This window comes from Alexandromys fortis, unplaced genomic scaffold, assembly GCF_014885135.2.
Source record: "Alexandromys fortis isolate MF-2015 unplaced genomic scaffold, M_Fortis_MF-2015_v1.1 scaffold_35, whole genome shotgun sequence".
NCBI lineage: Eukaryota > Metazoa > Chordata > Mammalia > Rodentia > Cricetidae > Alexandromys > Alexandromys fortis.
In genome coordinates, this window is record NW_026067913.1 from 8,733,203 (window position 1) to 8,753,503 (window position 20,301).

A 20,301-nucleotide genomic window follows, 5' to 3' on the forward strand; every position below is an offset into this window, starting at 1 on the left:
TTGTAGTCATATTTTTACCTGGGAATGTTGCCAAATCACAGCCCTTCTATACCAAGCACACACACACACACACACACACACACACACACACACACACACACGCCCCTTGCTATTTTCACCTTCATGTTTAAATTTGTGAAGAGAACCGAGAACCAGTTGCAGTGCCTCATATTGCCTCACGGTGGCGCAAAGTCATCACTAATAGACCGTCAAGGCCCATAGGAAGTTCTGCAGATGGGTAAGCAAGAAGGAATTTGTTTCTAATCTGCGGTTCTTCTCAGCCAACCTTGAACAATGACCTTGACACACTCGACAAATCTATCAGCCCTGTTAATGCACAGCTGCTTTGCCCTCGTGGCCTTGCTACAAACGCATCCCACTGAAGACGCGTTATTATCTCTAAAGAGAATTGTGTGGGTTTATCTTTAAAACCGTTGTGTTGACTTAGACTTCTCAACCTGGATTACGGCCCCAGCATGGGCATTTAAGATGACATTTACGGTGTAACCTAACTTCATGTGGTCCCCGTGGGCCATTCATTAACTCCTTACATCTCATCCCACCCCCCAAATTTCCACTTGAGATCTGCAGTCAGCTCTTTCCCCTCTTTCTTATTTTAAAACAGACACAAAAACGTAACAAATTGTCTTTATAGACACAGTGATGTGGTAACATAGCTAGCCTGCTGGGAGAAAGAAAGGAAGGAAGAAAGGAAGAAAGAAGGAAGGAAGGAAGGAAGGAAGGAAGGAAGGAAGGAAAAAAGAAAGAAAGAAAGAAAGAAAGAAAGAAAGAAAGAAAGAAAGAGAAAATTCCAAAACAGCTTAAAGGTTTATTTTCCAACTTAGCCGGACACTGCAGCTACTTGAAGAACTATAATACTTTTTTTAAAAAAAAATTCCTATTGTGTGTATATGTGTGTGCCACAATATGAACATAGGGGTCAGAGGACAGTTTATGGAATGGATTCTCTCCCCCTCCTTTTGTGGGTCCCGGGGATCAAACTCAGCTCTTCAGACTTGAATGGCAAGCACCCTTCCCCACTGAGCCATCTTGGTCTCCGGTCTTGCAGGGCAAGCACCCACCAGCAGATTCTGGCTTAATTGGGGCGAAGCCTGACACAGGGATGTTTGGAATGACCTCCAGGGTTTATAATGAGCAGCCACAGCTGAAAACCCGACTGTTTAGAGGCTTCCCCCAAAGCAGGACCAGATTACTTTTTAGTAGCCACTGACCCTATGTGCCAAAAATCCTAAGCAGTTTCTCATCAAAGATTACAGATGAGTGACTTTTCCCATGAATGTGTTTGCTGGGTCTGTTTAAAGACCGCTCAGATTCAGACTTAAAAACTGGGAGATGTCACATAAAATGTAGGTTTCCTACTTTAAAAAAAAAAAAAAAAAAAAGTCTCCTGCCCTACAAGGCCACATTCCTGTGCAGATGCCATCTGAAGCTGGAAGGGGCTGCCTGCAGACGTGTTGTGTAGACTCCAGTTGAATCAGTCTGCTGGTTTATGCATTTATTTATATTTATTTATATATCCTATATATCGCTTATACGTCCTATATGTCATCTATGCATCCTACACGGCCGCTTTGCCTCACCCACCTGGTCTCTTAGAGTCAGTTTAGTTTGCAGCCCTCGCCTAGAAGAAGTTTAAATTTAATTAAACATTCACTCGTTCTTTCATTCAGTTACCCCTGTGTTCATTAAACAGATTTCTTTCGTAGCTTTGCTGTGCAAACATTTGGCATTCGCATTCCCTCTCTGGCCCCTTTCCTTCCTACTTTCAAGCCCCGTCCTTTTAAGGAGCTGTTCTAAACAGCAGGGGACAACACACATTTCCTCTCCCAGCAGGAAACACGCGCAGGTCCATTTCTGAGATGCCCTTGAGATCCGGACCCTCTGAGCAGACGGAATCTGTGAAACTTTCACATCCATAGAAGAAAGCTGTCTGCCTCTCACACTTCCTTTCTCAGAAGGCGGAAAGAAGAGGGCAAATGCAGAGACAAGGGACATGAGGGACACTGGAACTGGGGGAGGAAGAAGCTAGTGCAAGACAGTCACTGAACGGAACAGCAGGGAGAAGCAGAACCCAGTGCCAGCCTGTCCCTGTGCCTTCTTACTAGACATCACCGCCAACACCTAGGAGCGTTCATTCTCACTAACATGAGAACCAGTGGGTTGCTCTTACAGCTTCCGTGTGAAATGGCCCCCGTCGGCTCCTGGTCACCAGCTGATGGCTGCTTTGGTCTCACAGCTTTTAGGAGGTAGAGCCTTCCTTGCTGCAGGAAATGAGTGTCTGGGGTGGGTCCTGAAGATGATCTAGTTCTACACGTCTAGCTCCCAGTCTGCTCCCTGCTCTGTTGGGATCTGAAAAAAGAGTCCCTGTCACATGAGCCCCCGCCACGAAGCTGCCTGTTGCCGTGCCTTCCCAGCCGTCATGGACTGTGTCCCTTCTGAGTGTGCACCCAAACAAACCCCTCTTCCTCAGGCTGCGTTGTTGGGACAGCACAAGGAACCATATTACAGGGCCGCAGCATTAGCAGGGCTGAGAACCTCTGCACAGAGTTTCAGATTTGCGAGAGGAAAACGCTCTCAAGAGCTGTTTCACCCAACACTACTGAACTGCATACCTCAAATGGTTAAAACAGCAACTTCCGTTGTGTGGTTTGCGTAGCCACAACACAGGGAAACCAGAAAGGAAAGACAACAAAATGGCTACGCTAAGACGGCCACCATCAGGGTGTTGTCGTGGATGTAACAGCACATACCCAAAATGAAGTTCGAATGGGTTGGTCTGTCTGTGCCCATCTTACTGTGGGAAATCAGTGTTAAAGCCAGCGCCACCTAAATCCACTCTCCGACACCCACAAGACGCTCAACCCACCACTTCCCAGCTTCATCTCGGAGCGCAATGACAGCTGCCCTTGTGCAGACAGGGTGACGATTTCATGCAGCCCAGTGACCAAGAGCAAGCACTGAACTGGGTATTTGCTGCCCTGGATCCAAAATAATTTACGAGCGATGACATCCCCAGCTGGCAAGCAAAGTTCTTAAAACTGGTTTATAGATGCCTTCCCGAACAAGACAGAACAACAGCTGAGCCATTTAACTATAGCCGAGATACCATAATCTGCTGTTTGAAGATATTTGTGCCTGTGTGGAGAAACGGACCTATCTAAGATGTGCAGACGTCCAACTGAAAGGTGCGTTCTCCAGGACGGCGCCAGCCATCCCGAGCCTTGGGGTGTGAGAAGCAGACCTTGGACCTTGGACAATGTCAGAGAACGCTTATCAGGATGTCTTCACTGCAATGCCACCCAGGGCTGCTCTTCTGGGAATCACTCAGCTGTTACAGGAGATCCAAGAATCTCATCTCCCCCACCCCCTGCTAGACAAGTGGCTGTTTCCCACGCGGTCATGAAAATCATCCACCGTTCATTTATGAACCCAGGAGTGCTGCTGTGGATCTAATGAATAGATTTCTAATCTATATGTATGATTACTGTCTGAAATCCTTGGCATTTCACTTTATCTCACCGATAAAACAAAGTCCCTCTATCTAGCATCTCAACTGGAGCAGAGGCTAGGAACTTTGACCCACAAAGGACTAGACAGGAAATGCTTCCTATTTTACAGGCTATATATTTTCTGTCACAACTCAAGTCTATCATTGCAGAGCAAAAGCATCCATAGACCAAAAATAAATAAATAAATAAATAAAAGGATAGCTGTGTTCCCATAAAGCATGACTTTACAAACAGGCTAGGAATAACTGAGCGGTGGAGCACTGGCCTTGCTGGACTAGCAGGTATGAGGTCCTAGGTTTGATTGCTCAGCACTTCAAAGAAGAAATGGAACAAAATAAAGCAAAGCAACAACAGTAAGAGTAAACAGGCCAGAGCTTGCACCCTAGTGTTAGCTACACCATATAGATCCAGACGTTACACTTGGTTAATTTCTAACCTATGCTAAAGTCCACCTGCTTTGGCCACTCCCTTCCCTAATGTCTCCTCATCATTTTTATTCTATGTCATGCATTATGAGAAAAAAGCCACTTCGGTAGCTTGATTTAATTTTTCTCTTTTAATTTTATGTTGAAAGCTCACAGAGCGGCAGACCCTCAAACCTGAAACTCTCGATCAACTTACCTATCCCACAGGCTCTCGGCAAATCATGGGGAGTTGAGAAAAATCCCCCCAAGCTTCCTATGAGGGCCATGAAATACTAACAAACAGAACGGAGCTTCAATGTGTGCAGAAGGAAAGGGTGTGACTTGATCCCTAGTTTATAAAGTATCCCTTCCATTAGAACAAGAATTTCTTGAAGGACCTAAGCCTGTAGATAACAGTTACCTCAGGGCAGGGCAGAACCCAAGACTGGGTATAGGAACAGCAGGGAGAGATATGCTGGGTAATTTTTAATGTCTCTGTTCTTCAACCATGTAAATACTCTGGCTATTTTAAAAGATGGGTTTCCAAACTGGACAGGGAAAAGGCCATGAGGCCTAAGCCTTTCACACAGAACTACAGGCAATCGAGTGAAACTGGGATCAACAACAATCAATGAAAAAAAGGCCAGGAATTGATGGAGCGTGGGAAGGGGTGTATGAGAGAGTTGGGAGAGAGGGACAGAAAGGGAGACTTGTAATTAAATTACAGCCTCAAAAATAAGCCAACGGGAGTGGGTTTCAAAAGAGCAAAAGTACACTACAAAGCGAATTTTCCTATTAATAAAACCTAATGGTTCTGCGATGGTCTTCAGAGCCTTGCAGTATAAGGTCAACTCTAAGTGTGGAAACTTCCACTTTCTGACCATAGACTTTCCAGCTAGGAAGGCTCTGTGCATCTCCATGGCCAAGTTCATCCCATTCTGACCCCTGCAGCTTGGTGTATGCTTCCTAGACTTCTACAGGTCTAAGTCCTGCATGCCATTCGATGCTCGACACGAGGGTTAGGACTTCGCGAGAATTTCTGGAGATGCCATATCGTCTCCACCTACTGTGTACAGCATTTCCAGGCAAGAATACGGACAACCTCTATTGCAGTACAGGAGGGGCACAGGAACACATAGACAGTAGTGTGGGCTCCAGAGAAGACCGCCTGTGTCTCTCAGTCCGACTCTCCTTGTCTATATTATCACAATTAGTCAACCCCACTTGTAATTAATGTTAAGATTGTGAGGAGGATTGGACACGTCGATACTTGAGGTAACAATTGTTTGAAACATTACTAGTCTATATTTATGCTAATTTTATTTTATGAACTTAGTTTTTTTTTTTTTCTGTAAGTTATTCTGTCCATGTGTGCCGTTAACAGTGCCTAGCCTTATAGTGGTCCCTGAACAGTGCTCAACAATAAACATACATCAAAGAATGAGGGAAGTGTCCGCGTGGACCCAGGGGTTACTGGGACATTCTCCTCTAAATCCGGATGACTCTGACACTGGTTCTCCACTGCTATTGGTTTCCCTGTAGGAGACATTCCAGTCTCTACCGCCACAGCAGTAAAAGCAACTGAAGAACCAAGACAGAGATTTGTGGCTTAGCTTTCCTAGGAAAGGCGTTGATGAGTTGGTATGTCTGTCAACCCAACCAGTTTAGTGTGGAGAGCGAGCATAGGCTCAGCAGACATGTTTCCATCCACGTAAAGAGGAATGATCACGTGTGATCTGCCCTCTTTGCGTAACGGCTGATATGGGCTTGGAAGTGTACTTGGCAGATTTTTACCCCAGATAAAGTACTGAACAAACTTTTCAAGGTATGGACATTTATACGTCGATTAAAGAACAAATAATGATCAAATTACCTGGATCTGCTTCCAACAGAGTTCTAGAGAAAGCGAACCCTTTTGATCTAGATGCCTCTTAGAGAATAAAATCATAACTTATATTATGGAGTTTTGATGACTGTCTTCAAAGGTTCTACCACATCCAATAATTCCTTCCAAAAGTAGAGATTTACCCCAAGTTAAATTTCTTTTCCCAGATTCTCTTGGATAATACTGCATATGAGAAATGGCTTGGAAATAACCCAGAGGTCCCCCAAAGGAAGAGGAGTAGAGAAAAACCAGTAAGATGGACATGTTTGGTCTCTCCAGTGGGAGGTACTAGAGATACGGGAGCCATTCTAGGGCTGAGAAAAGAGATTCAAAAGTGCTGAAGGTAACTGTGATACTCCATCCGGAGACCCTTGGATATACATGTTAGAAGCTGTTTTTGACCAATGGCATCAGCCCATGGTTCATCAGGAGCCCCATACTGTTTGAGCAGTACCAACAGCATTCTGCAGCAGGCAGTGACTATACGGACAAGACCCTCGGGATGGACAAAATCCCTAAAGGCGGGGGTCGTGTATCTTTTCCATGTCTTTCTTTGACCAAGAAAAAATTGTTACCATATTTGAGAATGCAGTGGGGATTGGAGAATGCAGTCTCTCCGGCATTATTTCTGAAACTCGGGCAAGAAACCACTAGTAAAGCCAAGCTTACCTCTATTCTTTCCCATACGGCTTCATAGTTGTCTTGGTGTCGGATATCTTGCATGAGCTTCTGAATTAAAGCCGATTTTGTAGCAGAATGGCTCTCGTTCTTCTCGGAGGATGAAGGCCTCTCTGATTTCTCATCCGCGTATTTTTTCATGCAGGAGAGGGGCACGCATAGGTCCTCGTCAGAAAGAATGTCACTCAGGGGCCCGGATTCGATGCTCTCCCCAAGAGAAGAAGCTATGTCACTGGATGAGCTTGGGGACACCCTGCCTAGCCTTGTGTGCTTCCTCCTGCTGTGGTATGTTGGATAGATTTCCGAGTCAGAGTTCATTTCGGACAGTTCCCAGTCGTCGATGTTCTGGACCGTCTCTCTGGGTTTGGGAGGCAAAAGCTTGGTGAGAGATTCCAGCTTCAGGGCCAGCACCTCTGTCTGTTTCAGGTGGGATGGTAGCGCTAGGTATTCATCGGAGCCGTACCAGGCCTCCTCCTCCTGACTGCTCTGGGTGATGTGACTTGGAGCAGGGGAGCCATCTTTTTGGCTTTCACTCTCTGAAAGAAGAGGAGCTGGAGCTCTGCTGCTGTCGGACCCAACAGAGGACTCACTGCTATGGCTGCGAGGGGGTGAGCTGGAGAGCTCCGACTGCGCAGGCAGGAGCCGGCTCCAGTTTCTCTGATGGGGCAGCTCGAAGGAGGATGTTGACGCAGAATCCGTTTCTGGTCTCACCGTGCCTTTGGGAGCCCCAGGAAGCACCATGCTCGGCACTGCCGAGCCCTTGGTGGTTTGGGCTTGCGTTCCCGAACCAGTTCCTCGTTTTGGGGTTCGGCACAGAGGCACCTCTGCCAAGGTCTTGTGTGGTTTTTTCAGTCGAGATTTCTCTTTATGGCAGTCAGTAAGCCTTCCCAAACTGGAAGAAATTTCTTTAATATGACTTCTGACTATGTTTTCAAGATTGCCAATCCCCACCTTGTGCAAGCACTCATAGGACTGGCTGGCAGCCGAAGGGCTGCTGGGGTAGGAAGACTGTAATATTAAGCAGAGTTTGGATCTGTCAGGGGAGTCCACCAGGGAAGGGGTGCTTCTGCTCAACTCTGGATTCAGGTCAACCAGCTGCCTCTTGCCGTCACTGCCTTTCTGCTCACTCACGCCAGTTTCTTTGAGGAAAAGCCCTCTTTTGGGCCGCGTGGGCTGTGTGGGAGAGTCCTCGTTATAATTAAAGCAATCGCGGATGGATCTCTTGGGAGTCATAATTTCACAAGGAACAGACTGGGTTTTCTTTGCACCCAGCTGTGGGGAGGAACTGGGGTTTTGCTTTGTGGTCTTGGAAGGGTGTTCCGCCACGTTTGTCAGCGCGTCTAAGGACGGCATCCCTGACGTTGAGCCCGGCTGCTCTCCAGATGTTGAAGCCCTGTGTTCCTCCTGCTCACCTTTATTCTCTTCTGAAAGAGGCTCTTGAGGTGCATCCTCACTGGCTGCCTCACAGCTGGAAGGGACAGGGTCAGCGGCCACGGTTAGCAACCCAACACTTCGGATAAGTTCCGGGAACTCCTTTTCCATCTCGCTGTAGCTCCAAGAGTCAAAAGGTTTCGTTTTGGCCTGGCTAGAGGTCATGTCACCCAGGCCACCAAGGAGATCCTCACTCGGACTGTAGTCGGACAGTTCAAACGCAGTGATACCACAGTCCAGAGACAAGTAATTCTGCGAACACTTGATAGTTAGCTGCCCTGAGTCATCCACTTCTGTAAGAGAATCAAGCCGGCCCTGGAACACACAAGAGCAACCGAGTCAATAAGGGCAATTACAGATAACATATATCATCTGTATTCCATGTGAAATAGGAACCAGATGCGCTTGCTTGAGACTGGCCCATAGAAAGGCACACCAATCACTTTGCTTTATACACAGTATCTGCCTTTAAGTACCCAGAATTTAACGTGAGGTGTAGAGTCTGAGGGATGGTGGAGACCAACCCCAAATTTGCCACTGTGCCTTTTCTTTTTAAAACAGCGCATTAATGGTTTCAAAAGCGCTTCAGGTGTTGTTTGCTGTGCATGGCTCTGGGGACAGGATTAGGATGCTAGTTACCCATGGCTCCACTGTCTCCTGTCCTCTGTCCTCTGTCCCCAGCTTTTCCTTCATTCTCGCTTGCTAAGTTGCTGGTGCTGGTCTTGAACTCACACTGCACTTGTCAGGCATGAACTTTCAATCCCTCTGCTGTAGGCTCCTGAAGAGCCAGGATCATAGGCTACACTGCAAAGCCTGTCTTTATACACATTTTTTTTTTACTAAAATCTTAAGTAAAAAGCACATTTCAGAAGAAGAAGGAGGAGGAGGGGGATGACGAGGACGAGGAGGAAAAAGTAACACGAAAGTAGAATCTTTATGAGGTTTTGGGGGTTCCTTTGTGCCCCCATTCCAGCACCTACCACAGTGGCTAAGTCAAGAACGACTTTAAGTAGAATAACAAACTGTATTAACCCAGTAATGGCAAACATTCACGCACAAATCACAGGAAAGTGTTTTAAAACGTAACAGAGACTGTTGAAGAGAAGTTTCTATCTGGCCTCACCTTTTAAAGCTACACACAGCTCACACTTGAGAACATTAGTGTTCAAACCTCATCACCCCCACCCCTCCCCTCCTCTGCAATATCTTTCCCTCCCCTTGCCCTCAACACTGCATCTCAATTGCTAGCGGGCCTCCCTGGTTATTATCTATGATTCCATGTGGGCCAATAGGATTTGAAATTCATCCACACTAATAACAGCATTATAAGTATTTTTATTCTTTAATTGTGAAATTGAGGGTTTTTTTCCCCTCGTTGCTAACGTAGTTTCTATACCACATGACAAACAAGATGGTTTTTAATTGATGATCCTGCATACAAACTGGATTCTGTTTACCAAGCTGAAGGACAGCCTGGTCTAGGCCCTTAGCATATGAAGCAAGAGTGTAAAGGTGATTCCTGTTGTCTTAGCAAGGGCACTGGACTGGAAGCAATAATGCCAGACCCCCATCTCACTGCTGGGCCCGGGTCCCTTCAGCCGGGTCATCCCGAGACCTGGCCTCCTCATGACTGGTGGCATTTATTATCCGAGTGTTCATTTTGTCTCTGGACTGTTCGCTCCCTTCAGTTCTTCTCCTCCTTTCTGTCTCTTACTCTAAAATATCCAGATAAAACAATAATTATAGTAAACAATCTTTCCTAGGCCTGGGCTTCCTCCTTCCAAGTGGGGACGGCTGCCTTCTACTAATGCTCCTTCATTTAACCCTGACCACTTTCTGCTGGGGTCTGCACTCTTTTCCTTGGGTATATTTCATCAAAAAGGAAAAATAAGTCACTATGACCTGGTGACTAACTAGGCCTTGTACTGAGTCTGTCTGACCTGAAGTCAAATCCTAACTTTGACTATTGCTTTAAGCTGACATGCCTGCTGGTTCGTGTTCCACGCTGCCAGCAGAGGGACTTCATAAATTACAAATCCGTTCTGTTAATTCTCTCCCAGTCCAAACTCCCAGTGCCAGGCATGGGGTACCTTCCCAGCCCCTGCCCCAAGCCCAAACTGTGTTTGAAGGCAGGATATGAAAAGTGCTCGCTCGCTCGCTCTCTCTCTCTCTCTCTCTCTCCCTCCCTCCCTCCCTCCCTCCCTCCCTCCCTCCCTTTCCCATGCCACTTCCCCCCACCATGGCCTCCTACCACAGTGTCTCTTTTTCCGGTTTCTGAACATGCCAGGTTCCCTCCTGCATCAGGACTTCGCAATGCCGTCTACAACTTTATCTCAAATACCGGACTCTTCTTTACCCCTTAGAGAATAGCTAAAGTTTCTACTTCATCAAGATTTTAGCCTCTCACCTCGGTCAGAATCAATCATAGAAAGCTCTCAAGTCCATGTTAACTTCCATTTAGCTGCACATCTCAATGGGAAATAGTAACTCATTAGTATTGAGTTTACTCATCTAACTTATTTCTCCCTTTGTATCAAAGCATCATGAGACTGTCACTCACAGAAAACGTATTATCGGACCGGGGCCTCTGCATCGCAGAGACATGTGCAGAGAAAGACACACCCGCTGAATGAACAATATGGTGAGGCTCTGTGGTCACTTGACACCTGTGCGGAGCTTCTTCCCCTGGTTATGGAGACTTGACATAATGAATAAACTGACCAAGTTCCAGAGTCAGATTCTCACTCTAGCACTAATTAGATCTGTGAGTCAGGCCAGCAGCTTGAGGATGCTAATTCTCAATTCCTTCATCTATCAAATGGAAATGATGGGCAGGGGGAGGACTTAGTGTGTAAATATGCTTGCTACCAAGGCTGACAACTCAGTATGAACCCAGGAACACACATGGGAGAAAGAGAAAACCAAATCCTGAACGGAGTCCTCTGACCTCCACGTGCATGCTATGGCACAGATGCAAACACACAGTTACACACACACACACACACACTACACACACACACTACACACACACTACACACATACACTACACACACATACACACACTACACACATACACACACAGTTACACACACACTACACACACACTACACACACACACTACACACACACTACACACACACACATACACACACACTACACACACACATACACACACATACACACACTACACACATACACACACACAGCTACACACACACATACATATACACACACTAAAAAGGTGAAAAGAAAAGAAATTTCCAGATAGCGGTGGTACATACTTTTAATCCCAGCATATGGGAGGCAGAAGCAGATGGATCTCTGTGAGCTTGAGGCCAGCCTGGGCTACACAGAGAATTCCAGGACTTTTAAACAGAGAAACCATGTCTAGAACACCCCCCAGGAAAGAATAGAAGGAAGGAAGGAAGGAGGGAGGAAGGAAGAGAGAAAAAGTCAAAGAAAAATGATAAGCGGTGCCACAGAGATATTTAGAGACTTAAGGGAGTTGAATACATGGCACGAGAGTCTGTGCGTGGGAAGTGCCCCGTGGATGCTGCCTCTGTTGCTATGGATATCATTCCTCCTAGTAATGAAGCATATTGAGGAGGAAGCACGGTCACCTCTACAACTAAAGCACCTGAACAAGGGTTGAAGATTAACCTCCAACCTCAACAAAAACGAGCTAAGTGGAGTTGTGTGTGGCATCGAAGCTTCCTGCCAGAAACTCAAACCACCCAGGGATGAGTCAGACAAACAAAAGTTACAGTTTGCAGCTTTTAAGAAAATACATCTCACAATTTAAGGGGAGATTTTTTTTTAAATTGTTTGATTTTGCTGGCCATTACTGAAGAATTTCTCTTCTATAAAGATACAATTCATATTTTATATATAAAAGAGAAAGTTTAATTGGATTTACACTATGCAGGGGCATAATGCTCCTCCCAGGAATTATAGTTTGCCAAATAAAAAACCCAGTGCCAGATATAGGGTACCTCCACCCACGTTGTTGGTCAGAGGTATCCTGGAGACCCCCAAAACAACACAAATGGGACTTCTATATCACCCCCTCTGAGGTTCTGGGACTAATGTAAAAGAGAAGGGCAGAAAGATCGAAGGAGCCAGGAGTCTGGGAAGACTGGGGGAAAACAGCATCATACAGATATACCAGGACCAGTGCTTTCATCCCCGCACAACATCCACATAGCTGTGCATCCATACATGGCATCTGCACAACTGCGCATACCTGCATGGCATCCACACATCTGTGCATTCCCGTACAACATCCACACATCTGTCCATACCTGCATGACATCCACACATCTGTGCATTTCCGCATGACATCCAAACAACTGTGCATCTCTGCATGACATCTGCACACCTGTGCATCCCTGGACGACATCCACACAGCTGTGAATCCCTGAATGACATCTGCACACCTGTGCATTTCCTTATAACATCTGCACAGCTGTTCATCCCTGCATGACATCCACACAGCTGTGCACCCCTGCATGACATCCACACATCTGTGCATCCCCACATGACATCCACACAGCTGTGCATTCCTGCATGACATCTGCACAACTGTGCATTTCCTCATAACATCTGCACAGCCGTGCATCCTTGCACAACATCCTCACATCTGTGCAAACCCACATGACATCCTCACAAGATCAGTCAATATTCCAGCAAAGAATGGAGAGGGACTCATAGGTCCTCATCCCCAGCTGAGGAGCTATTGACAGCTGGGAAAGGGGAAAAAAACCATTTTTCTTTAAGGGTATGGCCTCCAGTAGGCTGACACGCTCGAGTGGATGGCCCCACACCAGGAGTATGTGGGCAACAGAGATTGGACTTGATGGGTTATATTTAGAGAGAAACAAGAAGGAGTTGAAGGGAGTAGGGGTGTGAATCTGGTAGGAGTTAAGGGGAGTAGTGGAAGTTGAATATGATCAAAATATATTGCAGTAATTCTCAAAGAATTAATAAAATATTATATTAAAAGCTATTTAAATTATGGTTATGTTCCTAAGCCATTCTGTAAGGCCTTTCAAACTGTCAACTAGTAGGAATTAGGAATATAATTTCTATTTTTTATTATACTTACTGTCCTACAAGACTTTGAGGTTAAAATTTTATTGTTATAATGAATAAATTTCATAGTTTAGGCAATAACTAGATATTGAAAGCATCAACCACCTGTTTTGCACAAACAGGGAAGGCCAGGAGTATATTTAGTCTTCAAAATCTTGAACAGTAGATGTTCAATAAATAATTGGACATGAGTGTGTTAAAAAATATATGATAGATAAATAAATCACTTCATTTAAGAGAACAGAGTGTGAAACCTTTGTAAACTTTGGGGGAACTCCAGCCAGTTACTGGCTTGCTTTAGAAAAACATATTCAAAAGCATTTATATTATTATTATTATTATTGAATTTTTAAATGGAAAAAATCTATCCCTCAAAAAAGATCATCAAGTAGAAACAGTATCATCTTGGGATGGGGAACGGAATCCAGGGGTGGGATACTATCTCAGAATTCTTGAAGACCTGAACTTAATCCCTAGCATTGGGGGCAGGGGTGAGGGAGGTTGAACAGCAGCAAGAGAACAATAAAACCAGTTTAGGTTTTACTATGCAGTGGTGATGGAGGAAGGACATTGGTTAATTATAATAAAGAAACTGCCTTGGCCCATTTTATTGGTTAGAACATAGGTGGGTGGAGTAAACAGAAGAGAATGCTGGGAGAAAGAAGCTTAGTCGAGGAGTCGCCATGATTCTCCCACTCCAGACAGACGCAGGTTAAGATCTTTCCTGGTAAGCCAGCTCGTGGGCTACACAGATTATTAGAAATGGGTTAGATCGATGTGTAAGAGCTAGCCAATAAGTGATGTGGGAGTGTCATATCAATCTGTTGATTTCATTGGCTGAGCAATAAAGAAACTGCTTGGCTGGCCCTCATAGGTTAAAGCATAGATGGGAGGAGAAAACAGAATAGGATGCTGGGCGGAAGAGGAAGAGAGGTCAGACTCTGCTCTGCTCCCAGAGAGACCCGACAGCTCTGGATCAGAGACACCATGATGGACGGAGGCTAGAATCTTCCCGGTAAGCGCACCTTGGGGTGCTTACACACATCATTAGAAATGGGCTAGTCCAGGTGCGAGAATTAGCCTGTAAGGGCTAGAGTTCATGGGCCAAGCAGTTCTTAAATGAATACAGTTTGTGTGTTGTTATTTCGGGCATGAGCTAGCCAAGCGGCCGGGGTGTTGGGGACGCAGCCCCGCCGCTTCCTATTTCAACAAATAAGAAACTGGAACTTATGGGCCAGACAGTGTTTAAAAGAATACAGTTTCCGTGTAATTATTTCAGGGCATAAGCTAGCCATGTGGGCGGCCGGGTGCCGGGGACGCAGCCCCGCTCGCTCCTATCACTACACAGTGGCCTTTTGCTAGGAGAGGAGGGTTTCATGTTGGGAACTGAACCAATGGCCTGGCCCATGTTAGGCTAGGCTTATTGCTATATACTATATATATATAACATATATATATAGTATATATATATATTATAGACTGTTGACCCTGCAGAGGCAATTTTAAGGGGAAAAAAGTTCCCTGAAGTTTCTCATGCAGATGACTGATGAGCTCAATTATTTCAAGTCTGCTCAGGAAGGGCCATCCATTTAGTTCTGCTGGTTCCTGCCACATCACGGACATATTGTAAGCAATGAGTCTTGGAACCAAGGGATGGTTTTCCCACAGTTAGAACCCAGAAGTATCGCCCATACTGTTGGTAATGAGGGCTGTGTCCAAGCTGCCCAGCAATGCCTCTCCTCAGATACACCCCATGTCAGGAGGCTGCTCTTGAATGAAGGATGCGTTGTATGTAAGTGGTGATTCATTTGCTTTATTATTGGCTTCAGTCTTATCAACTGCTTCAAGGAGCCTCACTTGCATCTTTTCTAATTTGGATAGAAACCAGGCTTTGTTTCTTACCTGTAATTAAGTTAACTAGGCCCAGATGCTCTTACATCTCTTCTTGGTACTATATTAGAGTTTGTCAGCGGCTGGAGGTGCAGCATTGCTAACTCAGAAGCTGCTCCTGTTAACAAGTTCCACTAAGATATCAGAGCCCTCGGCTGGTCGGTGCCTGTTACCTTTGTCCCCCAATTCAGCAGTGCCCCTCCTCTCTTCTCCAGATGCTACAATCTCACTACATAATGCTCCAGATGTTTTTATCTCTGTTGTACAAAATCACAGTCCTCTTACCAACATGCCACCCACCTACCCACACCCTTACCCTCAGACCGATGGCCCTTTCATCTTTGTCACTAGGGACTGTGATTCTAGATGAGTTCCAGAGAGCATCCATGGATGAGAAAGAGTGGGTATGATAGGAAAAAGTGAAGCAAACTTCATTCTCATGGATGGTGGGGAAATATACAAAAAAAAATCAACATCATTCAATCGCATAATAATTCTTAATAATTTTCATTTTCTGTAGATTGAAATTATAAATCAGACAATCACTATGACTGACTCCCAGTTCACCCATCTAATGTAATACCCCTTCCTTCTACACCTATAGCAGCGGTTATCTGCTTTAAGTTGCTTCATTTAATCTACAGACATTTGCATACAGTGATAGGACTATCATGCCGTGGAAGAGCTGGTCCTTATGCAGCTCACAGGCTGGTGGTACTTTGTCTCGATAGAAACCGGATGGGAGGCGGTGGTGGGGAAGAGACAGAAATCTTTAATAAATAAATAAATAAAAAGAAAAAAGAAACCGGCTGGTAAAAAGGGCCCTTGTACAATTTGTACAATTTGAGCTTTCCTTCAAAGATGTGTTTTTACATATTTGTTTAGTTGCTTGGTTTGTTTGATTTTTAACTACATACCTGCCATTTTGTTTCTTATATATAGTCTACTATATTCAAATAGAGAAGAAGACTCAAATTATTAGAACTTGCCACTTTCTCGCCTTCCAAGCTCACTCTTCCCCCTTCTGTGTGGCTCTGAAATTCAAACGGATTCTGAAAATGAATCCCCTTCTTTGGATGGGTTCTAGTTTATCAGTGTTTCACTTTATTGTGTATGGTTTTATAATTTTATTTTCTTCCTATGAATCTCCCACCACTGAATGCCTTCTGAGACTGTTCTCTGAATTCCCTGCCCTTGTCTCAGTTCTGGCAAACATGGAAACATCCCTTGGTTCTCTGGTGTCATGAACAAATGAGACTAGAAAGGGTTCCTGAAGGGTGAGAACAGGCAGAGCCTGATCTGCATAGACACCCAGAAAGCAGCGGCGAAAAGGCCTCTGTGCTCCACCCTACACGCTGTGTGTTCTTGTCTCTCTACAAGAATTCCAAAACTGTCCTCAGATATAAAAATGCACCAAACTGCTTCAAATAAAATTAGAAATATATTTTTAGTATTCCTCATAAGAATCATAATGGATACTTCATGAGGCAATCGCACGACGTCGTCAGGAAAATGTTAGCTATTAGCACTTAGCTTCATTTGCTTTTTCCCCATTTTGTGTGTGTTTCCATTTCATGAATGTTACAAGGTCAAATGCAAATTATAATCCATAAAACAATCAAGATAAATTCACTGCTGTATCTTCAAATTCCTATAACAAAGATCTGGTGAACAACCCACTTATACTTAGCAAATCAATATATAAAATTAATTTCTTTGAATCAGTTTACATGTCCCTTCCAGCAGTAGAAAGAGACGAATCTGAAGAAAGATGTCTTTAGAATGCAGACCCCTCATCCCTGATTTCCATCTGCACATATGTTCACAGGTGGTCGGTTTCCAAGAAAGACAGTCAGCTGGAGCCCGGAGTCTCCCACAGCCATGAGAGTCGCACCTGGGAGCCCCTGGGACTTGGGAAGCCATTGCACCAGAAAGCCAACACAGCCCCTACTTTTGCCTCACAGCTCCAGCCACAACAGCAAGGAGCTCTAACTGCAGGTGGAGGCTGCAGACGTCGAGGAGAACACAGCAGATCTGGATTCCCGCAGACTTCTAAAGCCAGCATGGGTTTTCTGCAATGGCATCTTTATTTGGAATTTATTTTGAACAAAATCAGTAGGAGTACAACATGTTTAAAATAGGTGCAGATTTGTTTCATAGGGTTGCTAATTCAGCAGCCACTGAAACATTAATAAACTAGTGAATTCTACAACACTTAGTAAGAAGCGCCTTAATCTTACACGAGACTTATAAACTTGAAGAATGTTTTCCAAAAAAAAAAAAAAAAGAAAAGGTAATAGCCAAGTACTAAACTAAGTATCAAGAGCCATAGAACTGTAAGACAAATGCCACATATCGGTCCATGGTTTCTGCATCTCTACCTGAATCTATATCTATACAAATACTCCTTGAATATATGTCAGTTGTATTTGAGGATGATAGAGTTCATTTAGATTAGAGTTGGGTGCCCATAGTTCAGGATTTTGTTGTTACTGTTGTTCTGTTTTGATAATGGGGACTAAGCATGGAGCCTTGGGAACGGCATAAGCACCCACCACTGACTACTTCCCATCTTGTGTCCACTCTCAAGTAGTGCCTCAAGAATAACAATGGACTCACAAAATACACGAGAAAACAAAGTGACCTTACTGTACAGCATTCTAATAGCCCCTGCTTGATTTGCTAGATCTAGATTGGTTTTCTGCAGCAGGAAGATAACCACGCAGGCTCCTTCAACAAATAATACTTTTGTCCTCTAGCTAAGATCCAATTCTCTTACTGTGGCTCTAAAAGTTTATTTTTATAATCTGACCTCTGCCTTTTCTGTTGGACTCCACAAATCCTGCTTTTAGTCCCCAGCTTTGTCGTAGTCCCACCCCTTTTGCTTTGGGTTTGATCCTGCTATTCCCTCTGTCTTGGCCATCTTCTATCTAACCCTGCCTCCCCTTTGGGGCAAGCACGTTTCGTTTATCAATCAGGTGCTTCTTTCTCTGACATCCTACTACGTCTTCTAGACTAATCATTGTTTGGCCTCAGCATCTGCTCAATTCTCTCCATCCCCTACTAGATTCAAATCCCCTCACAAACAGAAATGGTTTATTTGGGGGGGGTGTATTTTATGTATATGGGTGTTTTGCCCAAGTGTATGTCTGTAGACTCTATGTACGTCTGTAGCCACTGGGACCAGAAGAGGGTGTCAGGTCACCAGGAAATGGAGTTACAGATAGTTCTGAGTTGCCATGGGAAGGTTGGAAATTGAACCTTCCTCTTGAAGAGCAGTCAGTGCTCTTAACTGCTGAGCCATTCTTCCAGCCCCTAGAAATGCTGCTTGGATCATATTCTAGTATCTAGCACATGAATATAGTAAGTGTTAAATATGTATTAAATAATTGAAGAGGAGGTAGGAAGTCAGAAAGTGCTAACACCTCTACGGATGACATCTACACAAACTATGTTGTATGTCAAAAGCCCCCTTTATACTACCGGTACCATTGTTTCTACTCAGTCCACCCAGACCCTAGCCAAAGACCTGCTCGCCTATCTACAAAAACCCCCTTCTCGCATCTCTAAACTAAAAATGTTTTCAAAGGGAAACACCAAACAAAGCATTACTTGCTGCCCAAGGCCACTTACCTCCTTTGTCTCTTCGGAGAACGCTTGCAGAATGTCCGTCTGCCTGGTGTAGTTGCCATTGGCGTCCTGCAGCCCTTGCAGGATGCGCTCCCGGAGGACCAGCACGGATACTCGGAGCTGGTGCCAGAGCAGCTGGACTGCGTGGATGTCTACAATGACATTGACCGAATAGGACAGCAGCTTCAGGGAGAACTCTGTCTCAAGGAGCGCGTGGATCTGCTCGACATGGTCGGAAATATCTTCACAAATGTCCTGCAGCAAAGAGAAGCAAGTGCGTGAGGGCCGCGTAATCTTATCCTGGGAAGGACAGGCACAAAAGGTCCCTCACCAAACACAAAGGCCTGCCACTGAATGTTCTAGGTGTCCGGCTGCCTTTGTTCACATTCTATTACACATTTGCAGGTGTATTTGCCTATACTGACCCTTCTACGTGTGCGGGAAGGTTGGGTTTTTACACTGTTCCTTTGGGTATTCAAGCTGAAGGTTCAGCTGGGAGTTCTTTCTGACATTCTCTGTCCTCTTATTAATCTTTCGGGGTCTAGAGACAGAGCAGAAGCTGCTCTATCTGATGCTGGTCAGCCACACTGAGCACACAGCCTTTCGGAATAAATGTGTAAGCCCGATGTCTAGGGATAGAGAAAGGCTAGAATGTATTTCCTAAGAGTCCCAGGCCACTCTAAATTAGCTATGAAATTTTCAACGTAATGGGCCATGGCCACTCTCCAAAGCGCACCATGACTTAATGCCAAAAGTCCCAGAGAAAATGTAAATTTCCAACCCTCATTTGGCAGGTGAAACTACTTTTAAGATGCAAAAAATTTAAAAAAAAATATTAAGAGCCAAAATCTTAAACAAAAACATCACTAACTCCACATTTCAATCACCTCCGCACAGTATCACGCGGGCAGATTTCACATCCGATGTGGTAGCTGATTCACAAGTTTCCCAGTGTCCTTTGCTGTAAGAGGACAGATCCAGGAAGTGAGGCCCATGAAGGATCATGTGTTGGTCCGTGTAAGAGATGATTAAGAACGAAAATAATAACTACGTGGCATACAAGTGGAAGTCTGTCAGTCTTGTTCTATCGCTGATGTTTAAACTGGGGGATGTTAGTTAAGGCAGAATTTTCAGAGAATCATTTGAGTTCTGAGCCCTGCTTCCAATGTCAAAACAATCTTTCTAAGCTAGGAAGGTTGTCTTCTGATTTCATGGGTATGGATTTCAGTTGGATTCTTTTGACGAACTTAACGACATCACACTGACAGACACATCTGGTTCTCATTTTCCCCCTCCATACCAACCATACCTCCATCTTAAGCAATACTCATATTCACCCTGATGAGCCTCAGACCCCTTCCATTCTGGAACCTCCAGGCCTCCAGCCCTGCTCCACCAACGCATCTCTCTGCCAGAGCCCTGCTCTGGACCCTGTCATCACTCTGGGTAACAGTGTCGGTAGGACCAGCTCCTCTTTTTCCAGCTCGGTTATTCCCACTTCAGACAGAATCTCCTAGGCCCCAGTCCCCCCCACCCCACCCAGCACAGCATCTGTGTCTAACATTCCAGCGACTCTCCTGACAATCTTCCCGATTGTTTGATGTTTGTCTATTAACCTCGCTCTGTCTCTTTGAGCCAACGGATGCAGAACGCTTCAAATATCTAGAAAAAAAAAATTACTTCGTCGCCAGCCTAGACAACAAAATTACTGACAGCCCCTTGTCCTGTCAAGTATGGCCTCTTCTACATGCAAAGTTACATC

General features: G+C 44.9%; 1 protein-coding gene across 2 annotated transcripts in view; it reads right to left on the minus strand.

Annotated features, from left to right (window-relative positions):
* The window catches only part of Akap6 (A-kinase anchoring protein 6), a 454,178-nt gene that overhangs the window by 211,079 nt on the left and 222,798 nt on the right, over positions 1 to 20,301 (minus strand). For both annotated transcript variants that reach the window (XM_050138897.1, XM_050138896.1), the window contains 2 exons: positions 18,543 to 18,794; positions 6,489 to 8,243 (listed from right to left, as the gene is read on the minus strand). In XM_050138897.1, the coding sequence (XP_049994854.1) occupies positions 6,489 to 8,243; positions 18,543 to 18,794 (2,007 nt within the window). The remainder of the gene's footprint in view (positions 1 to 6,488; positions 8,244 to 18,542; positions 18,795 to 20,301) is intronic.